Raw genomic sequence first — 20,333 nt, 5'->3', positions numbered from 1 at the left:
ACCGTTGTGAGCAGAGTTCTTCACTCTGAGGCTTCAGCATTTAACCACAAAGCTGGAGACCCACAAGTTGAGTGTGTGTTTAGCATTTTAAAGAGACGTTGGGTTGACCGTTTAATTCTTGAAGCAATTACAACACCGCCACTTCTGCAATGACTCCATTTTCCTTTTATTGTAAAACAGGGAATGTTTACATTTATTAGCTGCTCAAACATTATAATGCAGTAGGAAGTCACAGCTGTCTCTCTCTCTACCTCTCTCTCTCTCTCTCTCTCACACACACACACACACACAGTTTCTTCAAGTTTTAAACTTTTATTGGAACAGAAAATGAGCTGTAACTGACGGCCTGCTGAAGTAGCTTCACGCGTCTCTACGTAGCTGCTAATTTTCCACTGATGATCTCACACTCGAACTGCAGCACTAGGCACACACACACACACACACACAAAGCAGCAGCAGCAGCCTAAATTATAAGGGTTTTCAGGATATATTCATGATTATCATACAGCAGTAACTCCCAAGGAATAGTAAATGTTTCATTAAACGTCTCATGTGTGGAGGTTCATCTTAGCGTCTAATACCCTGTATTCATGAGATGATGATCAGCATAATTCTAATTTGGCATCCCTGTTGCTTAGCATCACATTTAACCAGAAACACAAATATTCTAACCATAGGCATTAACACTTTCACAATTTACATCTATGTAAAGCTCAAAAAGCTTTGCCTAACGATACAGTAATAAGACCATGTTCTTATTCATGTACGAGATAAATCCTTCATCTCCTGACCAGCAGTTGTCTTCAAAAATATCGCTTACAGTTGAGGGTTATATACATCTTGCCAGTACATTTCCCTGATATTCATTAGCAGTAAAAAGGCATGTACAGTACTCAGACACAAGCTCACACCTGAACATGCACGCATTCAAAGCAGACGAAATATTCACTCCCGTTAAGGTTGCAGCCGCAGCTACCAGCGGAAACACAAAGTCTCATTATTCAAGTAGATAACAACAAGCTGCTCGGGTAACGAATGATGAGCATGCATGTATGTGTGAGACACAGCAAGTATTCACAGTATCGTCCTCTATTTACACGTTCCTCCACTTTCAAGCATCGCTGTGTCTCTGGGTCCGTGGAGAGACGAGTCGTCGAGCGCCGTGACCTCAGCGGCTCGTCAGTAGGCGATTGCTGTTGCTGTCACTTCCTGGGAGACAAAGAATTCAAATGTGTGCAGCGGTTAAGGAGACATTTTAAGTGGAAATTTGGATTGCATTAAACAAGAAGTGCTGCATTGCTTTGGCTTGCTTCCACGATGGGTTCCTGGCACCAGCCACGAAAGTCCTCAGTTCATCACTAAGTTCCAAATTTGAAGAGGTTCCCTCAACATCTCATGTTGATGCAAATGGGACTGAGTGATGCATTCAGTGACGTGGGTCTGCTGGGAGCGAACCCACTGACAATCTTCGACCCTCTGGAGTTCTCCTCCCCTTTACAGGACTCTTTAGCTTCCTTTCTTCTTTTAACTCTTTCGGCTTTCTGCCCACTGACTCTGCTCTTACACCAACCTCCAATAGCCCCGCCCACTGATTCACCACAGGCCAGCACCAGATGTTACGAATAAAACAAAAAACCATTTTCACGTGCCGGTAGCAGCGTGAACCGTGTTAGTACAGGGTTTCAACAAGTTCAGTTCTAGACCGTTTAAGATGATAAAGCTTTTCCTAAACAGTCATTTTGACAATTGGAATTGGAGGGAAACAGGCGTTCACTGGTTACGTTTCTCCAGGTTCTGACCCAAGACAGGACCTGTGCAGGTTCAGTTTCTTTTTTTTTCTTTTTTTTTTGTTCAGTAGAGTCCAGATCAAGTCACGCTGTATTAGCGTGTGTCTCTGGTCTGTTTAGGATTTGACTGTAATACCAGCGGTACTGGCGATGAACAAGCAATAGCAATCATTATGGCTCAAAGGGGCGAAGTTATCGTCATCATTCTCGAAGCAACAAAACTAAACAGCTGACTGCAAGCGCGTCACGTGTGCCATCCGCCAGTCTGACGGTCCCATGATGTTTAAACCATTCAGCTGTGGCATCACTGCAGCGGCGCCCACCTGGGTCTCCAAGTTCAAATAATACATGAGACCAGGTTCAAGTCCAGATCGGTTCTGTTTTGGGGAGTTAAGATTTTGTTTCTGGCATTAATATTTTGACCCATAAAAACCTCTTAATTTGATGGATTGAAAAATATTGCTGTTGTGGTTGGTAATAACAGTATAGAATCAGTATAGAACAGTATAGTATCAGTATTGATACTGTTGTAAATATTCAGAATCAATATCTCTCAAATAAGCCATGCTTTTGACAACATAGGAATGTATAAATTATGATTAATTAAGCTGTTTGTGTTTTGTCATTTTGTTCTGGTGTGAGCTGATAAAACTTTATTTAAACAGACCTAAACTAGAGATTAAAGTTATTTTAATGTTTTAAAACTCACAATTTTCTATAAATAGTAAATAAATTCGGTTTAAACAAAGCAATTCATAAACCATGCGACTCAGGTGTGGCGTGTAAAAAGGCAAGATTCAATTTGTAACTGAAACACTTCAGTGACATGAATATAATTTGTTGTGCTTACTGGTGGCGATGTGGTCCGTAGTTGTCCAGCATGAGTGAGCTGGCCTGCTCCAGGTTCCACTGACAGCACTGCAGAACCTCCTCACACTCCGATCTGGATCTGAGACCCAGACGAAACAACTGCTCCACCTTCAAAGATAGCAAGAACGTTTTTTTTTATGTCAAGGAAGTACTTCTGGAAGACCACCGTATGATTTGTACTTCTGTCTGTTTTGTGGCACCTATGACCCTTCATCAGATTGTACCTCAAATATACTCCAGTATATCAGCTGGTTGACCTCCTCTCAGGCCATCAAAACGTTTACAGTTCATGTGTTGCTCAACTGAAGCCTACAGTTCCCTGTTTGTTTGGGGGTTTTGCCTTTTTTCAACCGTTACCTTCTTCTTTTTAAGAAAAATGATTGACAAGAGACCAAATTTATTTGAATCAGTTCAATATTGAATGAAAAGCCAATGACTATCAAGCATTTTGTTTTAGTTTCACTTCCAGCCGTCAACGGTGGTGCTGAAAGACACTCTGTATTTCTGTCAATGAGGCAATTAAACGAATTCATAATGTCAGTAGAGGGGCACTTTGTAGGAGTCGGACCTCCGCTAAAGCTAAGGTGTGGTAGAAAGCATTTTTTTACACTCTGTTAGACAGATTGGCCCAAAATATGAAGTCTTCCTCCTCAGCCGCTGCTGCACCGCTCCACTAACCCTGAAAATCTATAATCCAGACAGACAGAGACACCAACAAACCTCCTTCAGAGAGATGGAGAAAGATAAACAGACGAGTACCTTCAAATGGTTCGTAGCCTGAGGGACACTCCAGTTATGAGTCTGCAGAGCAGCCTGACACTCCTCCAGCGTGACACCATGAACCGCACCTTGGACCTGTTCATCACACCATCAGCAAATCACATTCTGACAAATTACTCTCGTAGCGGCAGCAATAATATGATTTAAAACTATTCTATTATGTAACAACTTTCTGGCAATGATGAGAGAAGGCATCACCACAGAAAGATTTTTTTTTTTTTTAAGTTGTGTTTTTTTGTTTTTGATTTTATTCATTATGCTGTGATGCCAAAGGCAAACTTCCATCTCTGTGGACAATGCTGAATAATTCTTCATTAATTCTAAAAAATGGCCTGCTGAAGACGACTAATGCAAGCCTCCTGGCGTGTGGTGACTTTTTTTCTTGATACCTTTTTTTTCACTAATATGTGTAAATTGTCATTCAGAGACTGAACTGCAATTTTTACTTATGATGAGGAGAAACTCTAGAATGTTCTTGGTGTCCTACTGTCATGTCTTCCTCGTCTCGGTTCTTACTAGTGCTCCTGACTGCATGTGTCCCTGGGAATCAGTCAAATCAGGTGATGGCCATCAACAAGGTCTGTTTTCTTGCTCACCCGTTTGATGCTCTGCTCCTGTTGCATGCTGGGAGCTGCTACTCGGCCATTGTTGTTGTTGTGGGAGGAGTTCGGTTTGGCTCCGCCCGGCTGCTGTATCATAGGTTTGACCGCCGCCATATTGGCTGCTCCATATCTGATTAAAGAAATGCAAACATGATGATTAAATTGTTGAAGATCTTTGCCAAATGGCCGGTAATCTCGTATTAAAGCAGCCTCAGAAAGTTCTGCGGAGCAGCCGCTGATGAAGGGGGAAAATAAAGGAGGTTCGGTGAAATCAGAGCTAATAATTAGCAGAGTAGCGCACGATTCCAACGCCAATTTGAATGTGATGCTGCAGAGTCGGACAGAGAAGAACAGCATCAGCTTTTCCCGTGGGGTAAGAAGTATTTTGGTTCTATCCTGATGCTCTTCTTGCTTAAAGCTGATCTCATGTCCATTGGCTTAGACCCACAACCACTGCATTACAATCCATAACTCCGACCATAAATTGAGTCATTTTTTTTCCATCTTTGTTACAAAAAAACTAGGATGAATAAATACGTCAGTACAACCAATTTCAACGGTATTCGTTTTTCCGCGGTAATAAGCTGCTGTAAAATGCTACAATCATAAAACCTGCGGAGGCGAAAAGATGCAGATTTGTACATAAGATACCTGCAACCTGAAAAGCAAATACACGTACACGCAGAATATCTAGAACAGATATAAAACACACAAAGTACTGGAGCTGGATTACAGCTCTGTAAAGAGATTTTTGCACCTCACAGGGAGACAAATCCAGTTCAGCTCCGACTGTCCGTCAAACAGCACTTTCTCACCTTGTATTGAGTGATGCTCACTCTCTGGGTGTTGCACGATCTTGATCTTTTTTTTTCTCTTTCTTTCTTTTTCTTTTTTGTGTGTTCATGCTGCAGAAAACAGAATGAACTCACAAAGCTTGTTTTTATTGCAGGAATCTGGAGGAAAGTTCACTGACTTTGACCTCATGTGACAAGACCCAGACTTCAAGACTCGCTTTAGTCCATCATTTTCATCCATCCATCCATTTTCTATACCGCCTATCCCTTCAGGGTTGTGGGGGAGGGGCTGGAGCCTATCCCAGCTGACACTGGGTGAAAGGCGGAGTTCACCCTGGACGGGTCACCAGTCCATCGCAGGGCCATTCGGGGAAAATTATGGGTTCAGTATCTTGCTCAAAGACAATTGGTCATGGTCACCGGGGGAAGTGAGGATCGAACCAGCGACCCTTCGGTTGCTAGACAGCCACTCTACCACCGAGCCACACCGCCCCTCCATAATTTTCTCAGAAATGTGGCCATTTTGTTTCACAAGGCGTGCTAAATTTGTACCACTCTCGAGTGAAGGTTGTTAAACAACTGACGGACTGTCTGCCTCGATTATCTCTGCATCTGTTCATCCGACCAACATCAAATTTCAATCTCTCAGACCTGAGTTAAGTCTTGGAATTCAAAATGTTTTCAGTGAGCACTGGCAGGTTGGCACAGAAAGTAGCTTCAGCTATACTTTGTGTTGGGTTCTGGCCTGCAGCTCAATATCAATAATGACAGAGATAAAAATGTTTGACCTTCTTAACATTAAAAAAAATGCCTTTATCTGATTCCTAACCTGAATGGCAGAGAATGACTGAAATTTTTATATCAGCACCTTTCTAGAAAAGCTGGTCGCTCTGGCAGCGGTGCAGGAGCAGGGCTCTGGGAGCTGTCCATCAGCGAGGAAAGTCCATGGCCTTCGTGAAAGGCGAGAGGATCCAATAAGGAGCTGGAGGAGTAAGATGAGGGTGGCGCTGCAGCATGTGAGGAGTGGGACGTCACTTTAGGTGGACAGGAGGAGGAATAAGGGGCACTGGAGGACAGGAGGGGACCCAGGAGTCCGGATGCCCGGCGTGGGGAGACAAAGAGAGGGGGAGGGGGCAGAGCAGGTGAGGAGGACAGAGGTGGCACCAGTGGGAGGGGTGAGGAGGAGCGTGACCCAGGTTGGGAGTAGGCGTGGTCTCTGGGTGGAATCTGAGGAGGCGTGTCCTCCAGCTCCAGGGAGATGGAGCTTGTGCGCGCTTGTGGGTTGGAGGCAGAGGAACTGTGTTTGGAGGGACGCAGCGGGGGAACGGGGCTGCGAGGCGGCAGCACCGGCCGCCCCTCAAAGCCAGAGGTGAAGGAGTTGGAGGATGTTGAGGGAGGAGACGGGGGAGGCAGACAGATCTGCCTGTGGGGGGCTAATGGAGCCAAGGGCATAGGAAGGGGAGAGGAGGGGAGAGAGCGACCTGTTGCCATGGGAACCTGCAACTTCACCATCACCTATATCAACAGACAAAAACAGAAGTAAGGGACGATATATCTGTGTCTCTATGTTCCACGAAGGGAGACAAAAATAAACCTGGATTCATGTTTGACATTCTCTACCTCTCTCTGGAGTTCCTGGAAGAGGTCAGCTGACTGTGACTCACTCCTGCCCGCCATGGCGGTGCTAGCAGTGGGCAGGGCTTCCTCTGTCATTCCCTTGTTGATAGATCTCACCTCCTGGTCCTCAGATTGGTCCTCCAGCTCTGTAGAAACTTCGTCGTACGATGGTTGTGGGAGGGGCCAGTCGAGGATGGAGGGGGTGTCCTGAGGGGGAGGAGAAATTGTCTTTTGTGTTGTTTTCACTTTGATTAAAAAAAAAAAAACAATTACAGGAAATTTTATTGAACAAATTTGTTGGGTTTCCATGCTGCTCAGCCTCAACCTCAACTTCAAGCTTTTATTGACACTGCCAGAGTTTCACGTAATGTGGCAATTCAGGTAAACGCCAGAAGAAAAGGTCGCCATTATAAAAAAATATTGTTTTAAGTAGACATTTTTATTATATTCTGATATTTGAATGATCCTTCAAATACATGAATCTTGAAAATGATACGTAATGAAGGCAGAAAAACACAACAGTGCCAAAAAATAAAAAATAAAAAAGCCAGATAATACACCATCAAATACTCCTTTGGGCCGAGCTGATGCAATGTTTTTATACACAAATATTTAAAAAAAAAAGTCAACCCCCCACCCTAAACCTGGGCGCCTCTCGTCCCGGCTGCTGAGATCATAGAAGAGTGGAGCGACTGTGAAGCCTCAAAGTAAACCATCAAAGCATGAAGGTGCACAAAATCAATCAATGAACGTCATTTCATCACATCGCTCCCGCCTCAAGTGCATCGAAGGAGAAGCGGTTATTTATGACATTTCTAGGCCAAAGGCTGGACCACAATCCTGGGAGACTTTGTGAAACCCTTGTTGTTGTGCAGCAGCACAGATTTCACTTTCTTCTCATTTGATAGAGCAAAAAATGCTTGAAAAGGTCTTTGAATGTGTCTTTGAAATGCTGCTCGTTTGCTCTTAAGTGTGATGGAAGTAAATGGCCAGTCACTCAATTCCCACATCAGCAGAGAAAACATGGAGGGAATATGAGTTTTTATCACGTCTCTGCTGTTTTCTTGACAAGACGCACTCTGGAGACCAGACAGACTTGTCAGGGACTCCTCCAGGAGAATGATCTTGCAATGTGTGACCCCCCAGCCCCACCCTCCCTTTGTTGTGTGTAAACCACGAAGACCAAAGATTCCAGATTCACAAGGAGATTAGATGACTTTGAAAGTTAGATTGTGTTAACTTGGCTGTTCAAGGTTAAACAAAGTTCTCTTCCTTCTCCTTGTCTGTCTTCTCAATCCCTTTGCTCAAAGGTGAGAGTCGTTGCCTTTCCTTCAGTGCACGTCCTCTCCTGATAACCCCGGAGTTTTCTGTACTTTCACAGTCTCTGGTCCACGTCTCCTCTGTGGTTTCCACAGTTTGCTAAACAGTTAGCTTGGGTTTACCCTGACTTGTAATACCATTTTTTTACCTCAAGAGGCAATAACGAGTCACTGAAAGTTCCATCCTTGACGCATAACACAAGCACAGCGATGGTCTTTGCACTTGTCCCTTCTATGTAATTTCTATACTAACGGTTTTAGCCTCACGGATTTTCCCCGGCAGGATGGATTTTACTTTCCTTGTCGGAGGACGATGTAGTGGTCCAGGCATGACGACAGACACTCCAGAGAAACTGAGGGCTTAAAATGAATACCTCCTTTCATCAGAGGCGAGCACCATTGTGTTATTCCACTCTCCAAATAGACCAAACAAATCAATGACCCTGTGTAAATATAGATCGTTCAGACAAGCTGATCACATGTGTGGAAAACACTGGAGGTGAACAGTGTCCTGAACACGGAGGACCCTGACTAAATCTCAAAAAAACTCACCCTTCAAATTCACCTCAGCTCACAAACAAAACCCTGAGAGTCACCATTGTAGTGAAAAGAACCCCTGCACTTCTAAAAGGTGGCAAATGATCGAATTGGCCTCACGTTTGATAAGCTAACATTTCCATTTGCTGATGCCAGGAGTGGACACCAAGATAATGGTAACATATAGAACCAGTTCTGCAGGTGATCTTACTAATGGAACCTTTAACTGTGCAGACTCCCATGATGCCACTTCCCTACACATCAAACAACATCTTTTGTTATAGTTTTGCTTGAGGGACCCCTAGTGGCAGAAAGGCATCACTACCGAATTGTAACTGTAGCCGCTACCTTCAGCGTGTCCTCATCTGGCTGCTGTGTCTCCGTGAGCGGCGAGGGCGTCGTAGAGCTGAAGCTGTCGTCCGTGAAGTCAATGAGCGACACTTCGCTTTTGGCCATTCGCACGCCGGACCCCTCCCACGGTCGCAGCTTCAGTCCCAAGGACACGCCGAGCCTCTTGAGCCCAGACGAGGTGCTGGTGTCGTCCTCGTCGTCGTAATCATCCATCACCGAGTCATAGAACGGCTCTGAACACACATTGCAACAACGGGGTCAGGACATGACTGATTCACTGAAGGGTATGGAGGAGGGGGGGGTGAACTCACTCTTCAGTAGAATAGCCGGTTGAGGTGGGCGAGGGGGGGGTTGTTCTGAAGACCACAGATGGTACAGTTAGTAAAACAGTACATTCTAAAGTCTTTCTATGGTGTGTGTGTGTGTGTGTGTGTGTGTGTGTGTGTGTGCGTGTGTGTGTGTGTTTCAGCGCTTGGATGAACGTACTCTTGGCACGGTTGGGGAGTTTGGTCGGCCTGGCTGTGCACGGGTCTACTCCTAGGATGTCAGGTGGGTCCATGGGGTTCCCCAAGTACAGACTGGAGGGGACCAGAGAATCAGAGGTAACACGGGGCTGATATCAGGGAAACCAGCTCGCCGGATTTGTCCGAGACACTGCCTTGCACTTGATGCGTGGCGTTTCTTTGAATTACTACACTGTAATTAGCAGATATTGGGCTGTCTTTGAAGCGTCTGGCACGAGTACTTCCATTACTTTCATGACAGCGTTTTATTATTCCTATCTTTTACTCCATCAGTTGTTATTTTACCGTTATCAAACAGCTTCTTTTATCCGCTGTAGGAATGTAAAACTGAACCACTCAACACACAATCCAAGGTTCACTTCGCACGTGAACTGTAATTTCTTGGTTGTGTGTGTGTCTGGTGACTGCACGGCACGCACACACACACACACACAGCTGGTTTGTAAAGTCTGCCCTTTCTAAGAATGTGCGGAAAAGAATTTGGCAGCTACAATTGACAGAAAAACCCACTGTTTATTCATCTTTTTCATTCAGTTCAGTTTAGTTTGTCTCTGCATTTTGATGTCATTTGTTGAGTTTTTCATCTCCTTAATGCTAAAGCAACCCAAACACAACCGAATTTTAACAAAACAATACCAAACAAACTGTGGGCTGAACTGTTGCATTCCTCATCTGTATAACGTCACCTAACTTGCATGATTCGCAACAGTTTTTACTGTTCCGGAGTGAAACTGCATTCCAGGTGTGAAAAGGTGATATATGTATAATATAATTTTATCACAAAAATGGTTAACAACAGTTAAGCTGTCTTGATTTTCTTTGCTACAGGCAAACGCATATTGTTTGTTACACACCTAAGATGTGCTTCTTTAAATCCTTAAATTCTCACAGAACAGAAGGTAAACACATTCACGTGGACAAGCCGATGGGCCGTATGTGCTACACTGCTGCTCTCTAGTGGAGAGGTCTGGTACAAGCACCTCCACGAGGAAGATGCTGCTTCAAGTGAACAGATGCAACGTTTTTGCTTAACTTGTCATATTTTTGTTGTATTGGGAGTCAAACCTTCCTGTGAACCCGTGATTACGTGAATGATTCCTTATTATTCACCTGTCAATGCGATCTGCGTGTCCCCAGCTCCGGTGGGGATCCGTGTCTCCGTGTCCGGTGTGGATGAACGAGTGTTTGAGTGGACGGCTGATGTCGTGGGCAGACAAACCCGCCACTGATGTCACCACATGTCGAGGAAACTGACCAACACGCAGCGTCCGTCTATTCTGGCCTCGCCACCAGTAATGTTCTGCCCTGGAAACACACACACACGGAAAGATGCAGGAGCTCCCATCTTTTTCTGATTTGTAGAATTTGTGTGAGAGAAAGTACAATCAGACTTTCACGAATACAGCAAATTGTCACATGAATGTGGAAACAGTATTCAAGCGCGCGTGCGCGCACACACACACACACACACACACACACACACACACACACACACACACACACACACAGCCCCATATTTCTATAACCAGCCAGTAACGTGACAGTAATTACAGTGATTTTCCACAATGTAAGGCATTCAGTGCTAACACAAGGCGCATTTGTTGTCTTGTAGGACGATCTGCACCTACACACATGAATTGAAAGGAACGTGCCAAATTTTTGGGAAATACACAGAACTGCCATCTTCCCCAGAACCAGACAAGAATATGGAAACCTTTCTCTTCTCTGTGCTGCATAAAGGACTGCTAGCTTAGCACAATGAATGGTGGTGGAAGGGAAATGTTAGCAAAGTAAGTCCTCAAATTCAGTTTTCTCCATAACAGTCTTTGCCTGCACTCGTTTAACAGTCACTACGAAAACCCCCAAAAATGAGATTTATAAATCCCATACTACTTTCCTGACTCGGCGTGGTGAGTTTATGCCTCCAAAACATCAGCCAACGAAAATGTGTTTCTGACAACTGGAAGAGCGACTGCTGCTACGACCATGATGGACTTTCCAAGACAGGATGAGGAGGATGAATTTGGACAAACCTGATCTATTTGATGACGTTTTACAGAGGAATGCTAGCACTTCCCATCCACAATGGTTCACTGTGCTAAGCTAATGAGTATTAAGCAGGGCTCTGTGGTCTTAAGTTCCTAAAGCAGCTCAGAGGAGGGTATCCATCGTCCTGTCTGGCTCTGGAGAGGATGTCAAACACATAAATCTCCCAAAAGATGGCAGGTTCCTTTGAAAAGGAGGGAAAATGCTGCTTGATGCGAAAGAATCAGGCAGACGGGACTGTGACATTCTGCAAGCTACCTGCATGTGTTCGCTAACAAACACTCCTACTGACCTGCCCTCAATGATGGTGATGACATCATTCATTTGAATCCCAAGTTTGTCTTCCTCTTCAAAGTCTTGGAGAGCTCGCATATCTGTTGGCATGGTCTGTAGAGTGCACACACGCACACACACGCACACACACACACACACACACTGTTGTATTTGCTGAGAGGCTTATTATGTAACTACACCCATTTATCTTGTTCAGTTTTGACTACCTCCAGCAGGAAGTCTCTGAGGGCGATGAAGGTCGGTCTGTCCTCGGGTTTGGGGCTCCAGCACTGCAGCATAACGTTGTAGATGTCCTGAGGACAGTCGTCTGGTTTACACAGCCTCTCGGCCTCCACGTCCACCTTATGGAGGATCTGCAGACAGACCCTGATAGTTATTTTTCCATTTTAAAAATAAAAAGTCCTCAAAAATAATTTTACAGTAAGTGGTGTGTGAATGGAGGCAGTACCTGGCTCCCAGTGAGGCCCAGCCATGGTTCCTGTCCATGGGTGAACATCTCCCACAGAGTGACTCCAAACATCCAGGTGTCAGATGCATGAGAGAAAGTTCTGGACTTCAGGGACTCTGGAGCACACCTGGACATGCATGAGCACAAAGAAAAGATGATGATGTCAGAGAGAGAGAAAAACTGTGGAGAGTAACGCCAGAATTTGGAAAAGTTTTTAAATGTGGTGACTGGAACCAGACGAGCAAACACCAGGTGACAGAGCGAGGAGGCTGGTTGGAGGAGCAAGGTTACTAGAGAGCATCCCTGGAGGAAGCCTGTTCTCAACCTGATCCACTGTTCTGGCTTTACCACAAACACAAAGCACCCAGAACCCTGGTGTCTCTCACCATGGGAAGGGAACTTTGTGTCCCTCCTCCATGACGTATTGATCGGTGTGAGTGGGCAATGCTCTCATCAGGCCAAAGTCTCCGATCTTCACGGTTTCATTTGTGGACAGGAGGACGTTGCGTGCGGCCAGGTCCCTGTGGAGGAAACGCTGCTGCTCCAGGTAGGCCATGCCGCATGCCACCTGCAGACACAGACTGGTTATTCAAGCTCATGCAGCCTCACGGCAGCACATATTTACTTCTTCTTTCTGACCTGCACAGCGTAGTTACACAGCGAGGAGATGAGGATGTGACCCTGACGCTTTCTCAGGCGGTCCAGCAGCGAGCCCAGAGGAGCCAGCTCAGTTACCTGGACACCAGCACATGGAGACAGTAAGTTCAGAGCTGAGGGGTGCATGTATCCCCGCGCATGGACGTTTGCTCACCATCTTCATGGGCTGCGTGAGGACGATCCCATACAGACGGATGAGATTCTGGTGGCTGAGGGAATGCATGGCGTTCACCTCTCTGATGAAATCATCCAGACCATCCGAGTCCAGCATGGCCGTCTTCAGACACTTCACGGCTACTGACAGCTAGAACATCAAACGGTACATATGAACGTATACTTGCACGTGTTTCAAAAAAATGACGTGATCCCTACATCTTTAAAAACGTCCTGTTGTTGCCTCTCAGTCTCACCACTCTGCCGCTGGGCCCAGTCCACTCTCCCCTCCGCACCACGCCGAACGTGCCATCGCCCAGCCGCTCAAACAGCTGCAGCTCCGACTCACGGATCAGGCAGGTGAGCGAGGCTCCTGATTCGCTGTTGGATGTCACCGCACTGGAGGACGCCCCGTGGGTGAGGGGCTGCTGAGGGTCGGCATCGGGCCGTTTCACTGGAAACACCTGCGGGCCCCAAAACAGGTGAGGTTAGTTCTCCATAACGCAGTTGTTGCTACCGGACGTGATTTGGCATGTCTTTACTCATGGGCACGTGGGTCGGCCATCTTGGACTGTTAATTATCAACAACGCCAGTTAGCTAGCTATTAATTTGTCTGTTTTGCGTTCAACAACGTCTTGACTCTATTTTGAAGGTAACAACAAACAAAAAAGTTATTACAACCTATAAAATGAATGGGAAACTGAGTTGCAATAAAAATAAATAATTTTGCGTAGTGTGTGTTTAAGGTTCCGTCATCTTCTTCATGCATATTGATGTCTTTATTTTTGCTGTGGTTTCTTTTACAGTGCAAATTGGCTCGTGGCAAACAATCTATTTGAGTTTGTCCAAGTGGTGCTGCTGTATATCGCTGTCAAAGATGGCCAACCTGCTTGCCAAGTAGCTACAGCAGATCTGACAGTGACAGCGGTCATAAAATCAGGCTTTTACACAAGTCTTCTTGAATCTTGCATCAAAATGTCCTTAAACATTTACAGATTCCTGTGGGGGGGGGGGGGGGGGGGCACTACCTTGCTCATCCAGGACTTGCGCTTGTACAGAGCTCTTCTCCTCTTGACAGCCTCCCACAGCCTCCTCTGACCTGAGCCGACACAGTCACACACACCCAACATTTTACGTCTTGACAAATGCACACACTCGTCTTACGAATACAAAATTAAATCTTAAATCTCGACAACACAAATATGACGACTGAAGTCACAAAGTCGTAGTAGTGGTTGTTCATGACGTGTGGTCAAACAGCTGCTGGATTTGGAGGCCTGAAGGTCGTACCCGGGCGGCCCATGCCGATCTTCTCCAGGTCCTCATTCTTGACGTAGTCAAAGTGGGAAAGTCGCGTGACATTGAGGTCATCCCGGATCCGCAGGAAGTACTGCTGCAACTGGACATCCGTCAGCAACTCCAGCAGCCACTCGGTCCCTTCCTCACACTGCATCTGTGCGCGCGCACACACACACACACACACACACACACCCACACACACACGTCACTCCAATGACTCTTCATGTGGGGACACATTTATAGGCAAGTGCCCCCTACTTCTAACTGTGCTGTAGATGCTTGACAGCGCTGCTGGGGGGATTTTCGTTCCTTTTTTTTTGTTTTTTAGGTCAACCAGAACGTTAGTATCTCAATGGCTTCTTTTGACCAAAGCCAGTAAAGATGTTTAATGGGTTTTGAATTATTGCAGAAAATGAGCTCTAAAAATGAGACCCCTAGCAGTAAATAGCAACCCTACCAACCTCTACAGCGCTGGAGCTCTTTGACGTCAACACAACAAAGCAGCTTCCTGCTCCAGAGTGACGGCGTCCAATGCCCTCGCCGACCTCTTCAGTCTCGTTTAGCCACTTGGTGGCAAACGCAGAAAAGTGCGCCATTTCCTAGGTATTTTGTGTCGCAGAACAAATTGTTCGAATATCTAAAACCTAATATTTAGAATACATTTAACATATGCAGTGGCAGAGCAAATCAGTTTATACATTTATTAGGCAGATTTAACTGCCCCCTAAACGCTAAAATGGCTCCTCAGCACGGACGTGTTCGTATTTGGGGAGTTGCTATTTTATCAAGACATCTGCAAAGAATTAAATTAGCCTGGAACACTCCAAGGGCATCAAATTAAATGGCCATTCTGACTGCTGATTATTGGGTCAACTTATTATCAACCGAGGCAATGATGGGTAACGATATTGAGCCTTTTTACATGAAATTAGATTGCAGATGAAATCGATTCATCTGCAAATGTCCCTTTTAGGCTCCGCTGCAGCCACCAAAACTCAGCATAATCTAACATTCAACCGTTGTTGAAAGAATCTCAACCGAAACTCAAACACAAGTGTGTGTCATTATTGGGGGGGGGGTGTCAAATATCAGTTACTAAGCATCAGCATCGGCCCTGAAAAAACTAACAACATATCAGTCAACCCTGCTGATTAAACATCACGTCCCAGGAAAACACTGAAGATGCTGCTCCAGCCTCCATTTTTAAAACTACATCTGGGATACATTTGCTTTAAAAAAAAAGAAAGAAAGAAAGAAAGAAACAGTTCAGATGAGAAGAGCGTAGATGTGTCTACAATGCAAATAATCACACACACACACACCACTTGCATCCTCACATCTAAACACACCCACTCATTATCTCAAAAAATATTCATCCTGCCAACAAGAGTGAACTCCGGACACCCGATTCCACACAAACACTGTCACTGGAACAATCACGGCAGGCACAACTTCAGGGTTTACCGTTTGTCCCCTGACGCTCTCCCTCATCCTCCCGCCCCTGTCCTCTCCGTCCTCGTCGTCCCCCTCCTCTCCTCGGGTGTAGGGGAGTCGCTGGTACATGTAGCTCTCTCCCATACTGTTAACAGCTCTTCTCCTCCTTTTTTTTGTCTCTCGTCTAGCTGCTATTTAGAGGCGTTAGCTCTGCCGCCATGCTCTCCTGGCTGCAACACTAGTTCTCTAATCTCCTCTCGGCTCCATGACCTTCGCTGCTCAATCAATACGCGCAAGCACACACACACACACACACACACACACACACTATTTGACGCCACTCTCCCCGCTCGTACCAACCAGAGTATCACCTATCTATAAACTCTCTCTATCTTTGCTCCCACTGGTTCTTAATATTCTCCCTGCTGACTCACGACTTCCTGCAGCGTCAGACACCTCCATGCCTCCCCTCCTCTCACCATCCTTCCTTACTTTCCTCTCATTCTATCTCTCTTTCTCCATCTCGCTCTGGCTCAGCGGCAGAGCCCACTGCCTGATGGTAAATAATTCAGTAGATCTATCAGGACGACGAGAGGGAGGGAGATCTTTGGTGGAAGGAAAGGAAGAAAAGGAGGAGACAAATAGGTGGACAGATGGATGGGTAAAGATGGGGAGGATTGATTCCCAGCATGCATCTGATAGATACAGATGGTTGAAAGCTGTACGTGAGCCTGAACAAGTATCAAGTGGTAAAACACAAATGGGAATGTGCTGAAGGCCACAGGGATTTGGCTCCGTAGCGGTCTGAGGTCTCGATGTTGTAGAATAAAAGGCTCAAGGTCGTCTCTTTGGTTTAAAAAAAAAAACTTTAACTCTTTCCCTGCCACAGACGAGATTTTCCATTAATCTGTGTTTTGACTTGTATTTGGTAGAGGGCACTGTTGTGCAGTGTGTTCGAATGCAGCACTTTGAGGTCCAAAAACGTGAAGAAGCTACGCCACAGACGAAATCAGTGTTGCGGTTCTCTGAGGCGGGTGGAGGCGCTGGTTGTTTGTGGGGGGGCCATGCCGCTCCACCAGGGCCGCTGCGATTGTTGAATATTTATAGTGTAGAGTCAAAGGAACAAGGCGGGAGTGAGGGGGCAAAAATGAACCAACAAGCTGATACCTGACATGCCGTCAGTTTGGGACGGATTTTGTTGATAACAAATCTTTACAGATGTTGGTTTACGTAATATTTTACATTTTAGACGGACTGAAAAACGCGTGGAAATAAATAAATAATAAATCAAATACTTACTTCATTTTTTGCCTCATAATATACGACTGATGATAACCAATGAAAAGGAGACCTGATCAAAACTGGGACGATATAAATCCTGGCCATCAGTCCAATATTGATTTCCTGCCAAGATCAAAGACTGAGTCATGAGATTAAAGTCTGAATTGTAAAAGAAAGACGTACTACTACCTTTAGGGCCATTTGATGTAAAAAATAAAATAAAATAAATAACAGGCTTACTGGTGCGTAAATATCAGCAGCAGGGATAGAAGTGTGTGTGTGTGTGTGTGTTTTCTTGTACTTGCTACATATTGAGGACTAGAATACATATTTAACCAACAGACTGAGGACATTTTTGGAAAGTGAGGACATTTTAGCCGGTCCTCACTTCTTCAAAGGGCTGTTTGAAGGTCAAGACTTGGTTTTAGGGTCGAGGTTAGAATCAGGTTCTGGTCAGGTTTAGGCTCAAGGTTAGGGTCAGGCAGTCAGTGGAGATGGTTAGATTTAGGTTGAGGGGCTGGGGAATGTATTACGTCAATGAAAGTCCTCACAAAGATACAAGTACAAGGGTGTACGCGTGTGTGTGTGTGTGTGTGTGTGCGTGCAGCTGCGTGGCCTAAATGAGCACAGAGGAATCAGAGCCTTTCATCTCCGCGTGTGCAAATGTTCAATCGAGGGTGATGAATACAGCGAAGCTAAATTTAGCCTCCATTCAGCGGCTGCTTCACTCTCCTGTCGTCTGGGCGTCAGACACCTGAGATTCTGCTCTCGCGCTGCTGTTCCCCAGGCCCGACTCAGGGCCGGAGCTTCACCCACGAGCGCCAGACTATTTTCTGAATCACGGTCCTGTAATTTAGAGCGTTTATGTGGAAGTGTGTAGGAGAAGCAGCTCTCATCAAACCAGTGGAACTGGAGAGTCGCCAGTGTGTTGTTTTGGAGTTGTGATGTAACTTCAGGACATGTGATGGCAGAAACTACAAGAAAAGAACTATTACATGTCTGCTATTATAATCGTTTATAAAAGATTGCCTTTATTTTACAAAACATTTGAAAAAAGCCCGCAAATCAAATATTTAACTTGTTGTTTCCTCATCATAGAGAACTGATAAAAGCAAAGAAGAGACGGAGGCAAAGCTGGGCTGACATAAATAGTACTGTACTAGTACTATAACAGTATTGATCTCCCATGATTGAGTCCTTCTTCCTTTTGTGTCAGTGCATTTACTCCACATTGGGAAAATTCTATATTTTTATGGTTAAAAATATATATATGATTTAAATCAAGAAGTTTGATCTGACGGTGAGGCAGAGACGACTCAGCGCTTTCATCCAGATTTGCCTTGTCCTTAAACACGACAGCAGCCTTGAAGCAGAACCGGCGTAAAACTAGAAAATAGCCAAGAGAGGCGATGAGTCTCAGCCGGTCGTGTGTTCTTCCAGTAAACTGAAGTTAATTGTTTAAACCTGTGTAATCTTGTAATCCGCTGCTAACCAGCCAGCGTGGTGAAGAACCAGGCCAGCTTTTAGATCGGTGGAGGCGGGACTGACAACTTAACTCGGTCCAGTTGGGACCGAGGCCCCTCAGGTCTTCCCAGGCCAGTTACCATCAGTACTTCTCCAACAGACGCATGCAGGGACTTAGTGTGTTAAAATACTCAGATACTTGTACTTCATCACCTGAGACGTACCCTTTAACCTTGGTTTGATGTATCCGGGCAGAATCGAACTGATTTCCCCCCAGCAGTTGTGGCCGACTCCTGTTGTTGTGAGTCCACCAGACTATCGTTCTGGCGCCGCTTCACTTCTCACTCTTCATCAGCCTCCATTCCTGGGAGGGTCAGGTGCTCCAGCCTTTGTCTCTCTCTCTCTCTGTCCCTCTTTCTGAGTCGCGCTCTCTTCTACGCCGCTCGGACATCAAGTCATCGAGTGTTCAGATCGCGACGGTATTCATCAGGCAACAGCCCCTACGCGAGTCTGCTTGGCAGCTCTCACCCTGTTCAGGTCCTTTGATGGATCGGGTCTTCAGCTGCAGTCAGGAGTGACTGGGGTCACCGGGGGTCACCTGAGGAGGGCCATGGATGGACGCACCCCCCGCACGCTACGAAGGCGGAGAGAAAGGGAGTCGGGACAAGTAATAGTACAGCAGTGAGTAAAAATAACAGATACACAACACACCTCTTTCCTCCCTTGTCCTACGATGTAGGAATATTTGAGCGCTGATTCAATAGTTGTTGTTTTTTCCATGTACTGCAAAATGCATCATTTTGTTTTTTCAATAGCTTCAAAGTCATGTGACCTAGGGACTCCAAATGAGTACTAAATGGTACAGGTCTAGAAACACAGGACACACCTCCTTTTATTGCCTTTTTACTGCAAACTTCATTGATTTTTTTTTCACATTCAGCTAAAAAGACACTTTAACTGCTTCCCAGTCACGTGACCTGAGGACTCCGAATCAGTACCAGACATTAGCAAAGTGGTACTGGACTGAGATTACAGGACACACCCCCTTTATTGAATCCACATGCCTTCTACTTTTGTGTGAATATTTCGGAGCAAATTTCAGGATTTCTGTCACATACAGCAACGTACGCCGTGACAGCTCGTGGCCACGAGTTAATCAAATCATGGGGACGTGTTGTCCTGCATCCTGGACGCCTGAGATCGTGGCATGATCAATTTAACCGTGTTCATCTGAAAACCCGCCGTGCTTCTCTGGATCTCATGAGGTGTTCGGGTTCTGGTTCCAGTCCGCCAGGCGAGCCCTGCGTGTTCCGGAGCTTCTAACGACCCCCGGGGTTCAGATCTGAAGCTCAAGTTGGAAATCGCCTCTCTAAGGAGGCTAAATCAAGGAAAAGTGCTGCTAATTAACTTATAAGTGTAAATTGAGAAGAGCAGAAGTAAACAAGGGGAAGACAGAAACATCACGACGGGGAGGAAGACGATGGAGCTCCGGCGCGTCCCTCCGGCTTCCTGTCAAACATCGAACCGTCGGTCCTCAGATGAGACCTGATCAGTTCATCCTGATAAATGGACTTCTTTAGCTTGGATGCAACATGTCGCGTCAACAAGACACGAGCCAGCTGTCAGATTAAATGAGAAACAACACCGACCTCCGGGGGACGAGCTGCGGGGGGGGGACGGTGCCTCGCTCCCGTCAGTCCTCCTCCCTCCGTCCGCTTCTGCCAGAGCTGGCCGGTGTTTGTCGTTGCTGTTCCGTTATTCCTCCTTTTCGCTCTCCTCCGTTAATTCCGGGACGTTCCCCGGTGCGCCTGACGGGATTCTTCAGCGTCACACTGCGTAAATGCGACGCGCAAGGACGCCTGTTGGTCCGTTATTAACCGAAGTAGCGGCACTTCCGGTTTGGACTTAAGACGTCAAAATAAAAGCTCACAGGGAGCTTCAACAGATTTAGCTGAAACGGCTGATTTAGAAATAGAAATTTAGGGAAATACCTTCGCTAAATCTCTCCTCAATTCTCTTCATGTTATTTAAATTAATAAATACGGCAAATTCGCAATAATTTAGTACTATTACAA

At 45.7% G+C, this 20,333-nt stretch overlaps 1 protein-coding gene and 1 long non-coding RNA gene across 6 annotated transcripts in view; one reads left to right on the top strand and one right to left on the bottom strand.

Moving 5' to 3' along the window:
- LOC147241388 (uncharacterized) overlaps positions 1–20,333 on the top strand; it is a 116,062-nt gene that overhangs the window by 90,285 nt on the left and 5,444 nt on the right. Inside the window, exons 5-8 of one of the 2 annotated variants that reach the window (XR_015111080.1) lie at positions 9,127–9,206; positions 10,319–12,516; positions 12,617–12,945; positions 13,031–13,261. This is a non-coding gene — a long non-coding RNA (uncharacterized LOC147241388). Of the gene's footprint in view, positions 1–9,126; positions 12,517–12,616; positions 12,946–13,030; positions 13,262–20,333 lie in introns of both variants that reach the window. The other variant, XR_015111081.1, reaches the window with a different exon arrangement.
- Positions 149–20,149, bottom strand: tnk2a (tyrosine kinase, non-receptor, 2a). 4 transcript variants are annotated; one of them, XM_086192246.1, is made up of 21 exons: positions 19,908–20,149; positions 18,483–18,892; positions 14,071–14,233; positions 13,809–13,879; positions 13,037–13,243; positions 12,781–12,930; positions 12,609–12,704; positions 12,356–12,537; positions 11,970–12,096; positions 11,728–11,874; positions 11,520–11,614; positions 10,292–10,486; positions 9,144–9,235; positions 8,969–9,013; positions 8,655–8,890; positions 6,454–6,657; positions 5,702–6,348; positions 4,034–4,169; positions 3,417–3,512; positions 2,638–2,765; positions 149–1,209 (listed from the first exon to the last, which is right to left on the bottom strand). In XM_086192246.1, the coding sequence occupies exons 3-21, from the start codon at positions 14,231–14,233 to the stop codon at positions 1,203–1,205; spliced, it is 3,024 nt and encodes a 1,007-aa protein (XP_086048372.1). In that variant the 5' UTR covers positions 18,483–18,892; positions 19,908–20,149; the 3' UTR covers positions 149–1,202. The 4 variants fall into 4 exon arrangements, with proteins under 4 accessions (XP_086048372.1, XP_086048373.1, XP_086048374.1 ...); XM_086192247.1 differs by having other exon boundaries at positions 18,787–18,892; XM_086192248.1 differs by lacking the exon at positions 18,483–18,892.

This window comes from Aulostomus chinensis, chromosome 21 (genome assembly GCF_037954235.1).
Source record: "Aulostomus chinensis isolate RoL2024-O1b breed Wild chromosome 21, RoL_Achi_v1.0, whole genome shotgun sequence".
In the NCBI taxonomy this organism is placed as follows: domain Eukaryota; kingdom Metazoa; phylum Chordata; class Actinopteri; order Syngnathiformes; family Aulostomidae; genus Aulostomus; species Aulostomus chinensis.
The sequence above is the reverse complement of the archived record's forward strand: the minus strand, read 5'-3'. Positions and strand labels throughout refer to the sequence as shown.